The 19,268-nt window shown below is 42.6% G+C and overlaps 1 protein-coding gene across 4 annotated transcripts in view; it reads right to left on the bottom strand.

Moving 5' to 3' along the window:
* Positions 1-575: 575 nt before the first annotated feature.
* EDA (ectodysplasin A) overlaps positions 576-19,268 on the bottom strand; it is a 205,021-nt gene continuing 186,328 nt past the window's right edge. The window contains exons 4-8 of one of the 4 annotated variants that reach the window (XM_044268472.1): positions 10,807-10,995; positions 10,672-10,706; positions 10,282-10,333; positions 8,314-8,429; positions 576-1,190 (exon numbers count right to left, since the gene is read on the bottom strand). In XM_044268472.1, the coding sequence (XP_044124407.1) occupies positions 939-1,190; positions 8,314-8,429; positions 10,282-10,333; positions 10,672-10,706; positions 10,807-10,995 (644 nt within the window). In that variant the 3' untranslated portion in view covers positions 576-938. Of the gene's footprint in view, positions 1,191-8,307; positions 8,439-10,281; positions 10,334-10,671; positions 10,707-10,806; positions 10,996-19,268 lie in introns of all 4 variants that reach the window. The other 3 variants (XM_044268471.1, XM_044268470.1, XM_044268469.1) reach the window with 3 other exon arrangements.

Below are 19,268 nucleotides of genomic sequence, written 5' to 3' on the forward strand. Positions count from 1 at the left end.
TGCATGTATACAAAGGAAAAGGACTAACCTATTAGGTCAAACACAACATTTAAAAACTTTTTGTTGTTGTAACGATTTCTGGGACTGTTCCACATGAGGTTTGTGAGAATTGATGCACAAGCAGCAGAAACAACCCTACTGAACCCCATTCCCAGATAAATGGAACAGATTTTCAGTCCCAAAAATTGCTACAACAAATCTGACACTGTGTTAATGCAGTATTCAGTTGGGCATATGAAATTTCAATTGTAATCTCTTGCCTAAAAAATGCTATAAAATAAAAAAATAAAATAAAATAAATGGACGCATTCAGAATTAATGAAAAAATATCAATTTCCATTCATAGAATGTGTTTTGGTTTGATGTGCTTTATGCGCATTTGATGTAAAAGCAGCATGACGTAGCTGTGACATTTTTCTGCCTCAAGAGTAAGAAAAATAAAAACTGTAGTGTAGCTTTGTGGGTTTTTTCTTTCTAAATTCAGGCAGGAATTTACAGTCATAGAGCTGAAGTCCAAAGTATTAATAAAAAATGGCTAGACTTTGATGCACTGTATTTTGCATTAATAAAATAATTTTTGTTGTGTATATATTATTTATTAAGACATAATGCAGGAGAAATAGTTTGTATTTCTTTTTATCAAAATTGTCCACCAGCGTTGATGATCCCTTGCATGGGAAGTGGCCAGCTAGTGCAACAAGAATCCCAACAGTACTGGCAACATGGTCCACACTTGCAAAATTGTCCATATTCTTCTGAGGAATGCAATATCCAGTGCCATTCTCAGCATAAAACAACCACTTAATTCTTCATGTCCTCCACTACACCCAACCAATCACAGATTTTCATTGCAAAAAAACAAAAACTGTGACTTCTGTTAAGTCAAGTGGGCTAGTAACACTTTGTGATCCTTAAAAGTTTTTTGCTTTCTAAAAAATTTATGAGCCTGGGAATTCCCCTAGACGTATGGCTCCGAAGAACGTCGTATGTTTACTCATGTTGATGGAGATGTCTGCATGAACCATCTTTACTGCAATCTTCTGTTTGGCTTTTAGGAGGCAAACTCCAGCAGTGTAGCAGGTATTGAAGTTGGTTTTACCAGGTTCTATGCTTCGTGTACATTGCAGAAATGGCTTCTCATCAATCATCACAGCATAACTTGCAATATCTGTAAAGTTGATATAGTAAACCTGTGAGAGGAAAGTGCTTAAAGTCAGTTTAAAACATACTATCCATTTCATTAAATGCAAAGCTGAAACCAAAAAGCAAACTAGGAAAACTCATTTTGGGCTCATGACTATACATTAGGGAGGCCAATATTTTCTAGCAGAGCTAAATTTGTCGTACAACTTGTTTCCACGACTCTAGGCAAACATGATGAGTTATTTTAGCTCACTGATTTACCAGGATGCAGAAAGCAGATAAAGGGGTTCTCATGACCAGAGCGAAATGGCCCGCAGCCAGATGAAGCACAATGGTGATGGCAGCCATGAAGCATAACGGAGGGGTAAGTACTGAGGAATCAATCTTTCCTCCACAAAGTCTGAAGACTTCAGGATTTTAAAGGGGTTCTCTAGGATTTTTTAAAGTGGTTGTCCAATTTTTTATATTGATGACCTATTCTGAGGACAGGTCATCAATATCAGATGAGCAGGGGTCCAACTCCCAGCACCCCCACCAATCAGCTACTTGAAGTTAACGGCGCTCTGCAAGAACTGTGTTCTCCTCGCGTTTACTGGCTCACTTTCAACATTGCATCAGCGAGCAGGTACAATTACAGCTACTCCATCCAATTTACTGCATGCTGTACTAAAGAAGAGGTGAATTTCTGTAGGATTTTGGAGCCACTGTGATTTAGTTTTTAAATTTATCAGCAAGTAGACATTAGGAACTATCAAAGACATCAAAAGGTAACCCATAAAAACACAAGCAATACATTTCAAGGCCCACTAGCTTCCTGGCTACTTGAATTTGTCCATACCTGTTTTGATCATCATGAAGGGGGTTACACCTCTATGAGCTATGGCTGCTCTTATTATGGAGGACTCCATGTAACAACAAGGGATGAGCGAATCGACTTCCAAGGTACCACTTGGAACCAAACCCGAATTCGGGAAATGTTTTTTTACAGTACAAATTAATTTATGACGTTATTACCCGAAGTCTCGCGAGACTTTGCAAAGAAATAACTTTGGCTCATCGGAGCCAATACATTCTAATACTGTACGGAGCGCTCCTGCTCCGTACAATATTAGAACAAAGCTTTATGCGAATCGACTTCGGATGTTTCATTTCATTGGAAATGCAAATAGTTAAAAAAACACATCACCTCCCCACTGCCATATGACTTTATACATTGGCTGTAGGGTCTTTAAGTGCACTCTCCAGGGCAGAGCGGGTGACATAACCACTGGGTGCCAGCATAGGCTGGGTACATTGCATAATGGAAACAAATCTAAATGGCAGATTTGCTGTTTTTTCATTGCTTTATCTCCCCAAAAAATTGAATAAAAAGTCATTAAAAAGTCATACACAATGGTATCAAAGAAAAGTAAAGCTCATCCCACAAAAAAAATTCTCTCTCTCACAGCTCCATAGATAGTAACTAAGAAAAAACAAATAATTATGGGGGGGGGGGGGGTTAGAATATGGTAATAGAAAAATAAGAACTTTGAAACTTATTTTCCCCTCATCCTTGACGGCACCCATGCGACTAGGACCTACCATCTGGGACAGGAAACCTGGAGAGATAAAATGGTTCACAACTCCATCACACCTCAGTTCAGGTCTCCTGTCCTCTGGATAGGAGGTACCTGAGGAATTCCCTTTTTCTTTTTAGGTTATCACCTCGGAGGGCTGGGGGAGGTCCTCCGGGTCTACAACACCGTAACGGGGCCTACCCCTGGCAGCGCAAGTCTCCGGTGGGAGCCGTGGCTTTAGCTTGTCCTGCTCCTGCCTCCTCCCAAAGCCTCATGGGGGAGCCGCTACAGCCGTGCTCGGGCGGCTCTTGGTCCATGGTAGTGTGGTGGCCGGTGTCCCACATCTAAGATGGTGGAGAGTGCTCCCAATGCGCTCAGTGCATGCGCGCTGGGGCGGCTTCTTCTGGGGCATTAAAACTCTGCTGGTGGTGCTAACAGGAAGGGGAGGGGCTTTCCAGCCTTATAGAGTAGGCATTTCTTTTGGGCATACTGTTAAAAGGAGCCTGCGTGTGTAAAAAGTCGGCAGCAGGAGGGGCCAGCCAGCCGTGGTACGCAGGACCTGGAGTCTCCCCTAAGATGTCAGAACCAGGTGATGCTGGACGCGCCAACCCCTTGAAACCCTCGAGGCCCACAAGCCCGGTATTGGACCTGAGGAGTGGGGAAGCTTGACTCTTCAATTTGGGCGAGATTGATCCTCTATTAATAATTTTGAGTAGTGTTTGCTTTTTTTTTTTTTTTTAGGTAGCAAAAACACCTAAGAAATCTTCCGGCAAAAATAAACATAAGGAATCTGGAGGATGTAGAGTAGCGTTATCAGCTGCATATGCTAAACCACTATGTCAAGCTTGTATAGATAAGTTAGTCATGGAAGAATCCCATAGCTTATCCAAAACCATGAAGGCCTTAGTACGATCTGAAGTGAAGTCCTCCATTAAGTCCTTCAGTTGGGGCAGTCTGAAATCGCCAGAAGGGCCTACCTATAACATGGACTCTGATTCTGATCTTTCTGGTGGAGACGAAGACATAGAATCAGGTCAGGAGTTATCGTCTGATTTTAGAAGAGGATTCAGCAGGGAAAGCGTTATTTCCACCGGAAGATACTGAGCCTTTATTAAAAGCCGTAAAGACCACAATGCAGTTGGAGGACGTAAAACAGCCTAAGACTATTGCTGACCAGGTTTTTGAGGGCCTTGGCCCTAAGTGCCATAGAGTTTTTCTGTTTATAAGAACATAGAAGCATTGATTAGAAAAGAATGGAAAAAAAACTGACAGAAAATGTTTTATACCGAATTCTGTTAAAAGAAAATATCCATTTGAAGAGTTAGTGGTGGGTGTATGGGATAGAGCTCCTGCTGTAGATGCTCCTGTAGCCAAAAAAGCCCCCCAAAAAATTAGCTCTTCCGTTTGAGGATTTGGGCTGTTTAGGAGACCCTTTAGATAAAAGAGTTGATGTTCATCTTAAGAGTACTTGGGAATGTGACAGATAGTCCAGAGGTACGGTCTTCTTACAGTGGAGCTTTTTGCCTCAATAGCTAACAGGAAGGTAGACACATTTTTCTCCCTCAATCATTTGGACAGCCCATCAGCAGTGGATAGGTTAGCTCAGGACTGGAGCCAAGAATTAGGGTATGCCTTCCATTCAATTTGCCTCTTCCCACAAGTATTGAAGAAAATAGAGAGAGATAATGCCTTGGTTATCCTGATTGCTCCAAAGTGGCCCAAGAGGTCCTGGTAATCGAATCTTCTCAGGTTGGCAGTACAGCCTCCGTGGACCCTACCATTGAGAGAGGACCTTCTTTACCAGGGTCCGCTAGTTCATCCCAGCCTAGAAGTTCTTCAGCTTTCGGCATGGATTTTGAAAGGGAGGTCTGGTCAGGAAGGGGATTGTTGGACAAGGTGGTTTCCACTTTGCTAAAAAGTAGAAAGGCGGTTACCGCAAAAAAATATATTAAAATTTGGAATATTTTTTCTACATTCCTAGGTCACAGCCGAGATCCCTTTAAATCTCCACAAATACCAAGATTTTTTGCAAGCAGGGTTAGATAGGACAGCTACCTGAACCTTTAGTGTGGAAGCTTTAAGATTACCAAGTTATTTTTTTGATTATAGGTTAGCTGATCAGCCGTGGATTAAAATATTCTTGTCAGTAGCCTCTAGGTTACATCCTTCCTTAAGACCATTGCCTCCTCCCTGGGATTTGAATACGATTCTTTCGGCCTTATCTCAGAAGCCGTTTGAACCATTAAATGAGATTTCTATTAAAATGCTCTCCTTTAAAATGGCCTTCCTTCTAGCAATAACCCCCGCTAGACGAGTTTCTGAGATTCACTTTGTTTGGAGGATAAAGTTACCATCAGACAAATTCCATCTTTCCAGCCGTAGGTGGTCTCAGATTTTCACAGAAGTCAGGATGTGGTTCCTCTCTCCTTTTGCCCAAATCCAGCTAATCCATCAGAAGAAAGATTTAATTGCCTAGATGTTAGGAGGTGTCTGCCTTTTTACCTAGATTCCACTTCTCCTTGGAGGATAGATGAAAATCTCCAGTTTTATCTAGTTTCAAGGAAAGTGTAGGGGCCGCAAGGTTTTCACTAGCGTTATTACTAGATGGGTAAAGAATGCTATTTCTCTTGCCTATTCTTCCCTTAGTCTGCCCCCTCCAAGGGGGTTTGGGGCATATTCTACCAGGGCCATTGCGACCTCTTGGGCAGAGAGGGCAGATGCTTCTCTGGCCCAGATATGTAGAGCCGATACTTGGAGCTCTCCCCTTACTTTTTTCAGACATTACAGGCTGCATCTTGACTCAGATGCGACCTTTGGAAGGAAAGTGCTACAAGCTGTAGTCCTCCCTAATTTTTGTCTGGTTTATATTTTAGTCTTGCATATGGAACGTCATGGGTGAGGGGAAAGGAATAATTGCTCTAACCGGTAATTGTTTTTCTTGAAACCCATTATGGCACCCCAAAAATTTCCCTCCCTAATAAAATAAATAAATAAAAATTACTGTTAAGAGGAATTATTGTTGTTTTATTTGTTTCAGTACTAATACACAAGAAACCATATAGGGAATGATATTTAATCAAAACTCATAATATTGTGGGAGAATTGTGTCCCCCCAATTCCACCCAATTTTATTCCAGCTTCCCACTACATTGAATGCAATATTAAATGGTGCCATTACAAAGTACAAGCTATCCTGAAAAAAAACAAGCCCTCATATGGCTATGTGAATAGAAAAAAATAAAAATAATAAAAAAATTAATAAAGTATGGCTCAAGAAAGGCAGGGAGTGAAAACAGCCGAAAAAACTGAAAATCACCCGGTAATGAAGTGATTAAAGGGGTTGTCTGGGTTCAGAGCTGAACCCAGACATATCCCCATTTTAACCCAGGCAGCTCCGATGATGTACTGGGCTCTCCTTAGGGCTGCCAGGCGGAGGCTTCCGCCCAGCAGTAAGCCCAATGAAGCCACCGGCACTGATGGACGAGCTTTAGCGCTGCCCTAGCCTGTAAAACGGCTAGGGCAGTGCTAAATCCCGCCCATCAGAGCCGGTGATGTCTCTGAACACACTGCTGGGTGGAAGCATCCACCCGTCAGTGTGTTATTGTAAATTATGGATCGACTGATATTGATTTTTTTAGAACCAATACAGATAATCTGTGAACTTTTAGGCTGATTGCCGATAATTTATACTGATATTCTGTGCATTTTCATTCTTGAAAAAACAAAAAATTCCTACACAAATCTGCATTTCTTTTTTGCAACTCTTTCTTTTTCATTGATACTTAATATTTTGGTGTTTTTTTTTTTACTAACTTTTAGCCCCCTTAGGGGCTAGAACCCTTGTCCTATTCACCCTGATAGAGCTCTATCAGGGTGAATAGGACATCACACTCTCCCTGCTGCTCTGTGCTTTGTGCACACGGCAGCAGGGAGCTGACCGTAGCGTCCTGGCTGCCATGGTAAGTGATCAGTGCCCCCAGGCTTACACTGCTTGGGCTACGATCATAAGCTGCCACTGCACCACCAATGAGGAGGGAAGAGGGGATCCTGTGGCCACTGCCACCAATGATTAATACTGGGGGGGCTTGGGTGGGGGGGGGGGGGGCACACTGCGCCACCAATGTTTTTAATACTGGGGTTGGGTGGTATTAAACTCGCCCATTAATTCAAATACAGGATGCGGGAGCTGGCTGAAGAGTCATATAGGCACACCCGACCGCTACAAGCCGTAGCTGCAGCACCTGAGGGTTTAACTACCGCAGATTGCAGCTACCTGTCATAGAGGTCGTGAGCCGGCTATATGATTCTGCAGCCAGCGCCCGCCTTCTGTTGAATTTGAATGAATGAGTCAACATCATTGGTAGCACAGTGGCCACAGCCCTCCCCTACTCTTCTCCTTTCATTGGTGGCACCGGCATAGGGGGGAGGGAGACACTGCTTCCTTCTTCCCTGTGCTGCTGAGGGAACACGGATCGCGCTGACAGCAGTGCGATCCTTGTTCCTGATTAGTTATCGGCAAAATAGATGCTTATACCCATAACTTTGAAAATCCTGAATATCGGCCGATAATATCGGTAAAAACGATAATCGGTCGATCACTATTGTGAAATTAAATGATCCGATGCTAACATCAGGGGGGCTGCCTGGGTGAAATTTTGGGTATGTGTGGGTTCAGCTCTGAAACGGGACAACCCCTTTAATGATGGCAAACAGCATATGTACTATTATATAATTTTACTACTGTTACAGTAAAGAAACTTCATGATTGTGAAAACGTTTATCCTTTAGATGTAGAGAATGCCTCCTTGTCATGGTCTCTGGATTGTCTATTGATATATTTGCACTCTTGAATTAGATTGACTCTGGGACATTTTTCCCTTAAAGGGAACCTGTCACTGGGATTTTGTGTATAGAGCTGAGGACATGGGTTGCTAGATGGCCGCTAGCACATCCGCAATACCCAGTCCCCATAGCTCTGTGTGCTTTTATTGTGTAAAAAAAAACGGTTTGATACATATGCAAATTAACCTGAGATGTGTCCTGTCCTTGAGATGAGTCAGGGGCAGGACTCATCTCAGGTTAATTTGCATATGTATCAAATCTTTTTTTTTTTTTTACACAATAAAAGCACACAGAGCTATGGGGACTGGGTATTGCGGATGTGCTAGCGGCCATCTAGCAACCTATGTCCTAAGCACTATATACAAAATCCCGGTGACAGTTTCCCTTTAAACAATAGCCTAAAGTTTGATAACCTGTCTTAGGCCGAGTTCACACTTCAGTTATTTGGTCAGTTATTTCCACTAGGTATTGTGAGCCAAAACCAGGTGAGAGAAAAAAACACAGAAGTGCAAATCTTTACATTGTACCTGATCTCCGAGTAGGCTCCACTACTGGTTTTGGCTCACAATAACTGAAGGAAATAACTGATCAAAAAATGGAGGTGTGAACTTGGCCTTAGTACTGCAACACCTTGGTTGTATGATCATTGACCGAGCACCACTAGCAGTTTATACTCTGTCAGTCTCTGAGCAACTGCATTACATTTTACAGGCATCATTTTACTGTAAAGTGATGAAACAGGAGCTAGGTCCAAGACCGTACTCACTTCTACCTGACTATAGATGAGGTAGGTACCATCCACAAGCACCTCCAGTTCTCCACTCCGTGTGTGCAGCCTGAACACCTTCTGGTTAATGGTAATCCGGGACCAGTCATGGAGAATTCCACCTGAAAGATCTCAGTGTGAGAGAATGGTAGTCACTCAGTACATGTCAGTACTAACAATGCATCAGCATACTGTTCATTAATAAACATTACAGATAAAACCAAAATACACTGTCCCAACACTTCTCGAGGCACAGCAGCCTACTTAATTAGTAGTTACAGCAAAGCCACAATATCATATTTGCTTAGAACTTTAGAGAAGATATTTTTGCTGTGTTTGTTGTGATGATTGAGGTTTTCTATGGTGCTAAAATATTGTCATATGCAGTTTGTTTCTTGAAGTGTAATTGTGCTCAAGGGTAACTGTCATGTTTTCATAAAAGAAAATCTATTTTAGCATATGTTACTGCTGCAGCAGCATTAGGAAAAAAAAATCTTTAGTTTCTTCACATACCACTGTTTTCCTTGAGTTTTTCTATTAGTTACGGCTGTTTAAACATTTACAATATGGGGACCTTCTCAAGATGGCGCCTCTGCCAGTTCTGAGGCCAAAACTGCTTTCCCTCACTTCACATACACACTTGCTGTAGCCAGCAGCTTCCCGGCCATCCAATCAGATTAGATTACTGAGAGACACGCCTCCTCACTCTGAAGCCTAATGAAGGCATGCAGTGTGAAGGACCGCCCCTCCGTCTTCCTGTCTTCTTAGCCAGAGAAGACAAGCCATAGCAACTGTCTTTTAAGGGAGTAGTGGAAAGGGACAGAGGACATTAATGAAAGCTTATATTATATATATATATATATATATATATATATATAGTAATTACAGCTCTTTTGACAATTATTGACAGACTAACTCAGGTATACATGCCTAGCTCTAATACTAATAAACTAGCAAATAAAAATAAAAATAGGACCGTTACCCTTTAACAACTTTTGACGACATGTCACACTGACCATGCTTTTATTGGTGAAAGTCCTGTGCCAACAGCCTCAAGATCACCAACATGAATAAGCAGAAACTGATCATTGTCTCTCCATGCTAGATGAAGCTGGACTCAGGGGGAGACGTATTAAGTATTTTAAACCACAAAAGTAGCTTAAAGTCCATATCTGCTCCATGATGTGCAACTTTGAGATTTTCACCATTTATCTAAAGTGGCGTGGAAGGGGGTAGAGCCTCAAGGGCCCACTATATTTACTATAATTTACACAATTTAAGTAATTAGTCATTTAGCTGGAATAGCGTTGAGTTTCTGGCACATGGAGGGCCAAAGATGCACCTAATTTATTAAGAGGTATCCGCTTAGATATATCCGCTTAGATATAGAGGAGATCAAGGCCGCTTCATAAATCTTCCAACAAAACTTATTTGAGCCTGTTTAACTAGTGACAAGAGACAGCGTTCAGCTGAGCACTTCTGTCACCTCATTTTAGCGACTGTGGGAGTATCAGCAAATGGACCTCACCAGCAAAAACCTCTGACATTGTCAGTATGACATGCCAAATAACAGTTACTTTAATTCGGCCTTTTATCCTTTCATATCTGAAGATCTATTGCACTGGGCATTATTTGCATGTACTTTCATCATTTTAACATACAATAAATACTGTAATTGATTACACTGTCATACATTGGTGGTATTTTATTGGCGTCATACATTTTTGGTATCTTGTGTTGTGAAAGAGGTTCTCATCTGTAGCCTGTGGACCTGACCATAAACATGTTGTCTTGTTTCATTCAATATGAATAAGTGTCTCAACAAGCCACCAAGGAAACAAGAATATTTCAACATATCCAATTCTTTGGTCCTTCTGGAGATAAATCCTGACAGATGTGTTGGGTAGCAGTTTACTCTCTGTAAAGCTGAACCTTTCTTGGAAAATGAATAATAAGCAACAATTGGTTTCTTACCATTTTTTACTTGTATTGCTGAGTCCTGACCATGTAAGTGAACTGCAGCTGGCTGCAAAATAACCAGAGAAAATAATTGTAAAGCTCAGAAAAAAATAAATAAAAAATTAAGTAGTATTTTGCAAATAAAAAATTAGCCGACAAAATCCCTTTTGTTTGTAAGTGAAAATGTCACCATGATGTTACTTTTGTGACTGAGGGTGAATTATTTTTACAGAAAAATGTACATGTTACCACCTAAAAAAATGGGTCTACATATTATTTATTCACAGCTATTGCATATTCCAGGAAGGTAAATCTTTATGTACATTAGAATAAGAAGCATTATATGCAGATTTTTTAAATAAACTGTAACCAAAGAACGGCCTAAAAGGCTTCAAAGTACCTAACCTGTATATCTCTAGAAGTGGTCCTGTCTCCAGATCCTGTTGGAAGAAGACGACAAAAAAAAAAAAGAGAAAGGGTTGATCATAAACACAGCACAAACCCACACATCCTGTCATCTTCTCATAAATGTTGACTTACCAGAAGGCCCTTGGTTTCCAGGTGGTCCTTGAGGTCCTGGGGGCCCAGGGGGCCCAGGAGGGCCCATAGCATTTGATCCTGGTATACCTGGAATGCCTGGGATTCCGGGTGGTCCGGGAGGTCCTGGCGGCCCTTGAGGACCTGCAGGGCCAGGAGGTCCTGATGGACCTGGAGGCCCAACTTTTTTTGCTAAAAATATAAAGACATATATTCTGCTATGAAGGCATTGAAAAATATAAACAGAACAATTATTGTTAAGGAAAAAAATTATTATCCATATTCTCAAGTGCTTTTATTTAGATTTCAATATAATCTATGAGTCACAATATAATTATTAACAGAATAAATGCAATGATGACTTGTGTGGTATTCACAGAAATAAATGTTAGACATGCCTAGAGCAAATTGGGATAAGTATAGAAATGCACTGTTCTTTGCTCATGGTGCAGGTACAATATATGTTCTCTGCTTGAGCTGCATGTACTGTACTGTTCTCTGCCGAATATACAGTATATGTTCTCCAACTGGGTTGCATGTACTGTCCTCTGCCTATGCTGCATGTACTGTCCCGTTCTCTGCCTGTGCTGCATGTACTGTCCCGTTCTCTGCCTGTGCTGCATGTACTGTCCCGTTCTCTGCCTGTGCTGCATGTACTGTCCCGTTCTCTGCCTGTGCTGCATGTACTGTCCCGTTCTCTGCCTGTGCTGCATGTACTGTCCCGTTCTCTGCCTGTGCTGCATGTACTGTCCCGTTCTCTGCCTGTGCTGCATGTACTGTCCCGTTCTCTGCCTGTGCTGCATGTACTGTCCCGTTCTCTGCCTGTGCTGCATGTACTGTCCCGTTCTCTGCCTGTGCTGCATGTACTGTCCCGTTCTCTGCCTGTGCTGCATGTACTGTCCCGTTCTCTGCCTGTGCTGCATGTACTGTCCCGTTCTCTGCCTGTGCTGCATGTACTGTCCCGTTCTCTGCCTGTGCTGCATGTACTGTCCCGTTCTCTGCCTGTGCTGCATGTACTGTACTGTCCTCTGCCTGTGCTGCATGTACTGTACTGTCCTCTGCCTGTGCTGCATGTACTGTACTGTCCTCTGCCTGTGCTGCATGTACTGTCCCGTCCTCTGCCTGTGCTGCTACTGTCCCGTCCTCTGCCTGTGCTGCATGTACTGTGCTGCATGTACTGTACTGTGCCTGTGCTGCATGTACTGTACTGTGCCTGTGCTGCATGTACTGTACTGTGCCTGTGCTGCATGTACTGTACTGTGCCTGTGCTGCATGTACTGTACTGTGCCTGTGCTGCATGTACTGTACTGTGCCTGTGCTGCATGTACTGTACTGTGCCTGTGCTGCATGTACTGTACTGTGCCTGTGCTGCATGTACTGTACTGTCCTCTGCCTGTGCTGCATGTACTGTCCCGTTCTCTACCTGTGCTGCATGTACTGTCCCGTTCTCTACCTGTGCATAACTGCTCTTGGGTTGACATTTTAGAAGCTTCAGAACCCATACTTGAAAAATTTCACAAAGTTTTATGTTGCAGTGAAGAACACTTTTACAATGAACAATACAAGTCATTATTCATTTTATTATACCAGACGTGTGTATATTTTGCATTTTGAATAATTACACTATTACTATTTACCCTATAAATGATTTTTTTTGTAAACACTTAGGCTACTTTCACACTAGCGTTCAGGGCTCCGCTTGTGAGTTCCGCTTGAAGGCTCTCACAAGCGTGTCCTCCTGGCCGTGCGGAGGCAAACGGATCCATCCAGACTTACAATGTAAGTCAATGGGGACGGATCCGTTTGAAGTTGACACAATATGGCTCAATTTTCAAACTGATCCGTCCCCCATTGAGTTTCAATGTAAAGTCTGGACGGATCTGTCTGAGAACTTTCACACTTAGAATGTTTTCTAAACTATAATGCAGACGGATCCGTTCTGAACGGATCCCATCGTCTGCATTATAGGAGCGGATCCGTCTGTGAAGACACCAGACGGATCCGCTCTGAACGCAAATGTGTGAAAGTAGCCTTAAAGGGATCCTGTCACCAGTTTTATGGTGTCCTAACTAAGGGCAACATAAATAAGTGACTGATTGTCTTAGCAAACTGCTGGGTCACTTTCTTTAATTGACCCAGTCAATCTGCCAACATCTTGTATTGAAAAGTTCCAGCTGATAACGATGAGTCATGAATATTCATGAGCTCCTGACTCTCCCTGCCCACCTGCTGCTGAATGACAGTTTGTTTCCATATGAACCAGCAGCAGGTGGGCAGGGGAGTGGCTATAGCTCTGAATTAAATATACGCTGGACTCGATGACCTCACGCCGGACTCCAATCAGCTCATTAGCATGCGGCATGTAGCATCTTTGTGTGTATATTATGAGGTAACCATCTGTCACACCAGTAAGTGAATACAGCTAAGGTACTTTTTAGTAGTTAATGATTGTATATAATTAGTTAGATTATAATCAAATATCCACATGACAGGTTCCCTTTAAGTGTAGCCTTATACTTTACATTTTTAAAGTGATCTTATAGCTCCTTCCCACCCAGCTAATTACGTAGACACTCCCCTATAACTGCCCCTGTTGCTGCTTTCAAATGCACATGGACATAACATCAGAGGAAATAATAGAGCTGCGTGAACATGTTCAAGTGACCACCGCCCAGAATAGAAAAACAATAAATGTAAAAGAAATACATAAAAAAAAATTACAGCTGCCGTCAAAAATAATTTTAAAGGATGTTGATGCAGAGTGGAAAAAACCCTTTAGTACCTAATGGAGACACTTTGGCCAACTCATCGTAAACATTTTTCTTGCATTATATTAAAAGATTCTTCAGAATTTTGCAGTCTTAGTGAATGAGATCAAAACCAAGTATTCATTACTGATTTTATTACAGCAAGGTATAACAAGGACGTCATTTCCCATGTCAGACTCCCACTACTACCCACCAAAGCTGAAATATTGCCCCAATTTAAAGTGACTGTCAGAGGTAAAAAAATAAAATAGAAAATCAATGGTAAAAAGCATGGCAAAATGTGAAATGTTACGGTAGCGGAGTGGAGCCAGTGTGTCAACCAACATATTTGACTTTGGGCTAATCCTAAGGGCGTTTGTCTGGCAATCCAATCTACACTTCACTCTGCGTGACGACATTTGACACTAGGGGTCAGGCAAAATTATAGTCAGAGACATGCTGAGGTTAGGGCTGGCAGAGTATGTGATGTAGGTAAACAGTCCAAGGTCAGGGCAGGCAGTGTAGGATCAATAAGTAGATCAAACAGAAGTCAAGTCACGCAGGATAGGGTCAGAATCCAGGAATCAAGCCGAAGTTGGTACACAGGCAGACACCGATGCAGCAACCTCTGCACGAACTAGCAATATAGATAACCTATTGCTCAGGCACCCTCCGATAGGGGAAGGTGCTTAAGTACCCAGTGATGGCCAGCCGTATGCTTTATCGAATTAGGGTGCATGTGCACCAAGTTGCAGTCTGCAGGACATGGCCACAGATGAGAACAGTGGCCGACCTGCCGCAAGGAAACAGAAAGGGGCTGGTGGGTTTGGGCCACTGGAGAAGCAGAAGGTAGGTGAAAGAAGCGGCACCTGTGCCCGCCTGAAGAGGGACAGCAGCAAGCATGGGTTACCAATGTAACAAAGTTATAAATCCTGAACCCTGTCTGTTTCAGTGCCGCTGCTCAGATCTTCTTTCCCAAGCTTTGTTTTTAAGACTACAGCAGTGATGTGACCTATACCACAGGTGATCACTGCAGTCAAACACTGGCCTCAGCGGAGGCGGGTAGCTGGAAATGATTGGATTTGGAAATAGTGAGTAATATTTTTTTTAATTACTTTAATACCTTCCCATGCCTTTTAAAGTTATTTTCTTTGTGTTTGACTCTGACAACCCCTTTAACAATTTTCCAGAGAATATTGAATTTACTGTTTAAAAAATGAACTAATACAGATAGTACAATATATAAAGTCCAAGTCTTCATTTGCCTATTTTTTTCTGCCCAGTGCCCTCTCTGATCCTGATTTAAATAAAATCTGGTATTTTTAGGCTACTTTTACACTGGCGTTTTGGTTTCCGTTTGTGAGATCTCAAAGGATCTCACAAGCGGTCCAAAACGGATCAGTTTTGCCCTTAATGCATTCTGAATGGATAAGGATACGCTCAGAATGCATCAGTTTGGCTCCGTTACGCCTCCATTCCGCTTTGTAGGCAGACACCGAAACAATTACGAATTGCACACCAGTATCGTTTAAAGGGATTCTATCACCCCCCATTGTGCAATTTTCATTAGCTGACATTAGCTATTTGCTAATGTCAGCTGAGTGCATTCATACATGTCCTACCTTTGTCTGTGGCTTATTTCTTGTAAAAATCATACTTTTATCATATGCCAATTTCTTCACTACCAGCAAGTTGGGCGTGTACTTGCTGGTAGCCACCGGATCTGCCACCTCTAGACACGCCCCTATCTCCTCTTGATAGACAGGGCCAGCAAGCGCTCTCCTCCTCCCGTTGGCCCTGTCTGCTGCTGAATTCCTGCGCCGCAACGTTCCTCGATCAGCGCAGGCATACTGAGTGAAGGACGCGCGCTTGCCAGCTCCTTCCTCAGTGTGCCTGTGCCAATTACGTCACACTACACCTGGAAGAGAAGACTGCCAGCATCAGACGGGGCCAACGGGCGGAGGAGAGCGTTTGCTGGCCCTGTCTATCAAGAGGATATGGGGCGTGTCTGGAAGCGGCAGATGGAGCGGCTACTAGCAATTACACGCCCAACTTGCTGGTAGTGAAGAAATTTGCATATGATAAAAATATGATTTTTACAAGAAATAAGCCACAGACAAAGGTAGGACATGTATGATTGCACTCAGCCGACATCAGCAAATAGCTAATGTCGGCTAATGAAAATTGCACAATGGGGGGTGACAGAAGCCCTTTAAGTTCTGGGCAGGACCAAAGCATATGTAGGTGATCAGCCCCAGGTAAAGTTCTGGGCAGGACCAAAGCATATGTAGGTGATCAGCCCCAGGTAAAGCTTTATCTAAAGCTTGTAACTGGAAATGATGCCAGAGAAGAGTACACTGGGGAGATCCTTTTATTCCCAGCCATCTTCTAATAGTGTACCATGACTTCGATAGTAACTTTTTAGCCTCACTGTACTCCTGTTGGACATTAATCAATTGCCCAGATTCCTCCCTTCTCCAAGGGCTTGTATAGATATTCCAATTTAAGCCTTACCCTCTTTTTTCCCCAAAACAGATCTTTAATGATTCTCTCGCAGAGTTAAAAAATTTTATCCTCTATCCATATGGGTGAATTCCTAAGGATAAAGAGGAGTTGGGGTAAACAGAGAAGATATGAAAAACAGCAGCACTCCCAGTCTTGAATCCAATCTTGTGTTTATTAACAGCAAAAAAGATAGCAACGTTTTGACACTAAAGTCTTTGTTAAGCTATAGATAGGCCTGACACTGCGAGCGCCGCCTCCGTTTTTTGATTGAAATCTATTAATAAGTGGTGCTGTCCTGTCTTCACATTGACAAGGAGTTAGGGTAAAAATCACCATCTTCACCAGAGATACTCTGTCAGCCCTGGATAAGGGAAGTCGAAGCCATATCCCAATTTTTGATCTCAGTTTAGTTAACAATGGAATCAGCAAATTGCCCATGCTCCTGCACTCTACTGACGCTAATAAACTGGACATTCCTGTTCAAAACATTGAAACACATAGGCCTGGAGAAGACAATGATGGCCCGTATTCACAACTTATATTCCAACCCCACAGCCGTAGTCAAGGTGAATGGTCAGCACTCAACAAGTTTTCATATACCAACTGGACTCGACAGGGGTGTCCCCTAGTATTCATACTATGCTTAGAACCACTCTTAGGCCACATTAGGACAAACCCCGACATATCAGGCTTACATATTCAAGGTACAAATCACAAGGTAGCAGCCTACGCTGATGATCTGCTTTTCTTTCTCACCAATTCTCGCGTTTCCATCCCAAACCTAATACAAGACCTTAAAGTCTATGCACACCTGTCGAACTTTAAGATAAACTTTTAGAAAGCAGAAGCACTCAACATCACACTTTCAACCAACACGGCCAAGGAATTGCCGGATAGCTTTCAATTCAAGTGGGCAAGATCATCTCTAAAATATTTGGGAATACACTTAACTCCCATTCTCTCTGACCTGTACCCAGTGAATTGCCCCGCTCTCCTCCGGCAGATAAAGGCAGACCTAGACCGCTGGTACAAAGGTACATTTTTATGGTTTGGCAGAATTTATATTTTCAAAATGAACATCCTGCCCAGAATACTCAATTTTTTCCAAGCCATTCCTGTACACATTGGAATTACCGGACTTCATTGCCTATCATAGGGCATCACACCTCTTGAGGATTATTGACTGGTGCCGACATCAGGCACATAAACAATGGATATAGGTTGAACAAACTTTCATACCTGTTCATTCCATTAAAGGCGCGTCTTAACTCAACCATTGGTCCTACCCTGAAATCCTTTGCCTCCATTATGAACAATTTGGACATTTCTCCATCACCCTCGCCAATGTACCCGATTCTGGGTAATCCCCAATTCCCCCCTGGGCTCGACCAAGGGAACTTCAGGACCTTAATATCAAGAAACATATTCAGGGCACCCCATTTCGTAACATCGGATTCTTGGGTACTCCCCTGCTCCAACACGAACTGTACTGTGAACAAAGAGGCATAATCAGACACACTCTCCAGAACATATTATCTTTTGGTCTCGCCTTCTGATCAACCACCCCCAAACTACATACTCAACTTGGAAAAGGACTTGGGTTTGACATTTTTTCGACCGAACAGAGAGACAGACTGTATGTTGGTACCAGGTACCCACAAAACTACATGCCATCTTTCCTACAGTCTCTCCACTTTGTTGGCGGTGTGGAGACACTAGGGGCACCATGCTACATATTTTCTGGGAGTGCCCGGCTCTCACTGAGTTTTGGGAGGTGGTGTGGAGTATTACATCTAAATTCACCCCCATTGTCCTGCCGAAAACGCTGGCGTTCTTCCTGCTCCACCAGTGCGAGAGGTCTATTGTGACTTACAAAGAATCTGTGGTGAGACATCTTGTTAACGCTGCAAGGGCATGCATCCCCTGTATGTGGAGACAAACTTCTGCTCCCACAATCTCAATGTGGATTGACACATTTCAGGAGGTTATGAGGATGGATGCTATAACCACTTAATTAACAAACAAAGAGAACAAGTTTCTCAATACTTGGACAAGTAGGGTGGTATTTCAAGAAACCCAGGAATTCAGACTCTTGCTTACTACATGAGGTAGAGAATACACCAGAAAGCCTAGTTAATTACTTTCCCTTCCTCTTTCCTTTCTAGGTCTTTCTCTCTTTGCTCCTCCCTTCTTTCCTCCCCCCCCCCCCTTCTGCTCTCTCCAGATCCGCTCCACCCTCCCTCAAATTACTATGTTATTGATGGTTCCGACAGATAATACTCACTTCACTTGACTGTATTACGTCTTGTACCAGGATATAGGCTTGTACAGTCTTTGGGCTTGGACTCCCATATTGTTGAATGGATTAGGCAGTGGCTGAGGGACAGGCAACAGAGGGTTGTAGTCAATGGAGTATATTCAGACCAAGGTCTTGTTACCAGTGGGGTACCTCAGGGATCTGTTCTGGGACCCATATTGTTTAATATCTTTATCAGCGAAATTGCAGAAGGCCTCAATGGTAAGGTGTGTCTTTTTGCTGATGACACAAAGATTTGTAACAGGGTTGATGTTCCTGGAGGGATACACCAAATGAAAAAGGACTTAGGAAAACTAGAGGAATGGTCAAAAAGCTGGCAACTAAAATTTAATGTTGATAAGTGCACCTGGGATGTAAAAACCCAAGAGCAGAATATAAAATCAGCGATGCAGTCCTAACCTCAGTATCTGAGGAAAGGGATTTAGGGATCATTATTTCAGAAGACTTAAAGGTAGGCAGACAATGTCACAGAGCAGCAGGAAATGCTAGCAGAATGCTTGGGTATATAGGGAGAGGAATTACCAGTAGAAAGAGGGAGGTGTTCATGCCACTCTACAGAGCACTAGTGAGACCTCATTTGGAGTATTGTGCTCAGTACTGGAGACCATATCTCCAGAAGGATATTGATACTTTGGAGAGAGTTCAGAGAAGAGCTACTAAACTGGTACATGGATTGCAGGATAAAACTTACCAGAAAAGATTAAAGGACCTTAACATGTATAGCTTGGAAGAAAGACGAGACAGAGGGGATATGATAGAAACTTTTAAATACATAAAGGGAATCAACAAGGTAAAAGAGCAGAGAATATTTAAAAGAAGAAAAGCTGCTACAAGAGGACATAGTTTTAAATTAGAGGGGCAAAGGTTTAAAAGTAATATCAGGAAGTATTACTTTA

Source organism: Bufo gargarizans, chromosome 9, assembly GCF_014858855.1.
Source record: "Bufo gargarizans isolate SCDJY-AF-19 chromosome 9, ASM1485885v1, whole genome shotgun sequence".
In the NCBI taxonomy this organism is placed as follows: domain Eukaryota; kingdom Metazoa; phylum Chordata; class Amphibia; order Anura; family Bufonidae; genus Bufo; species Bufo gargarizans.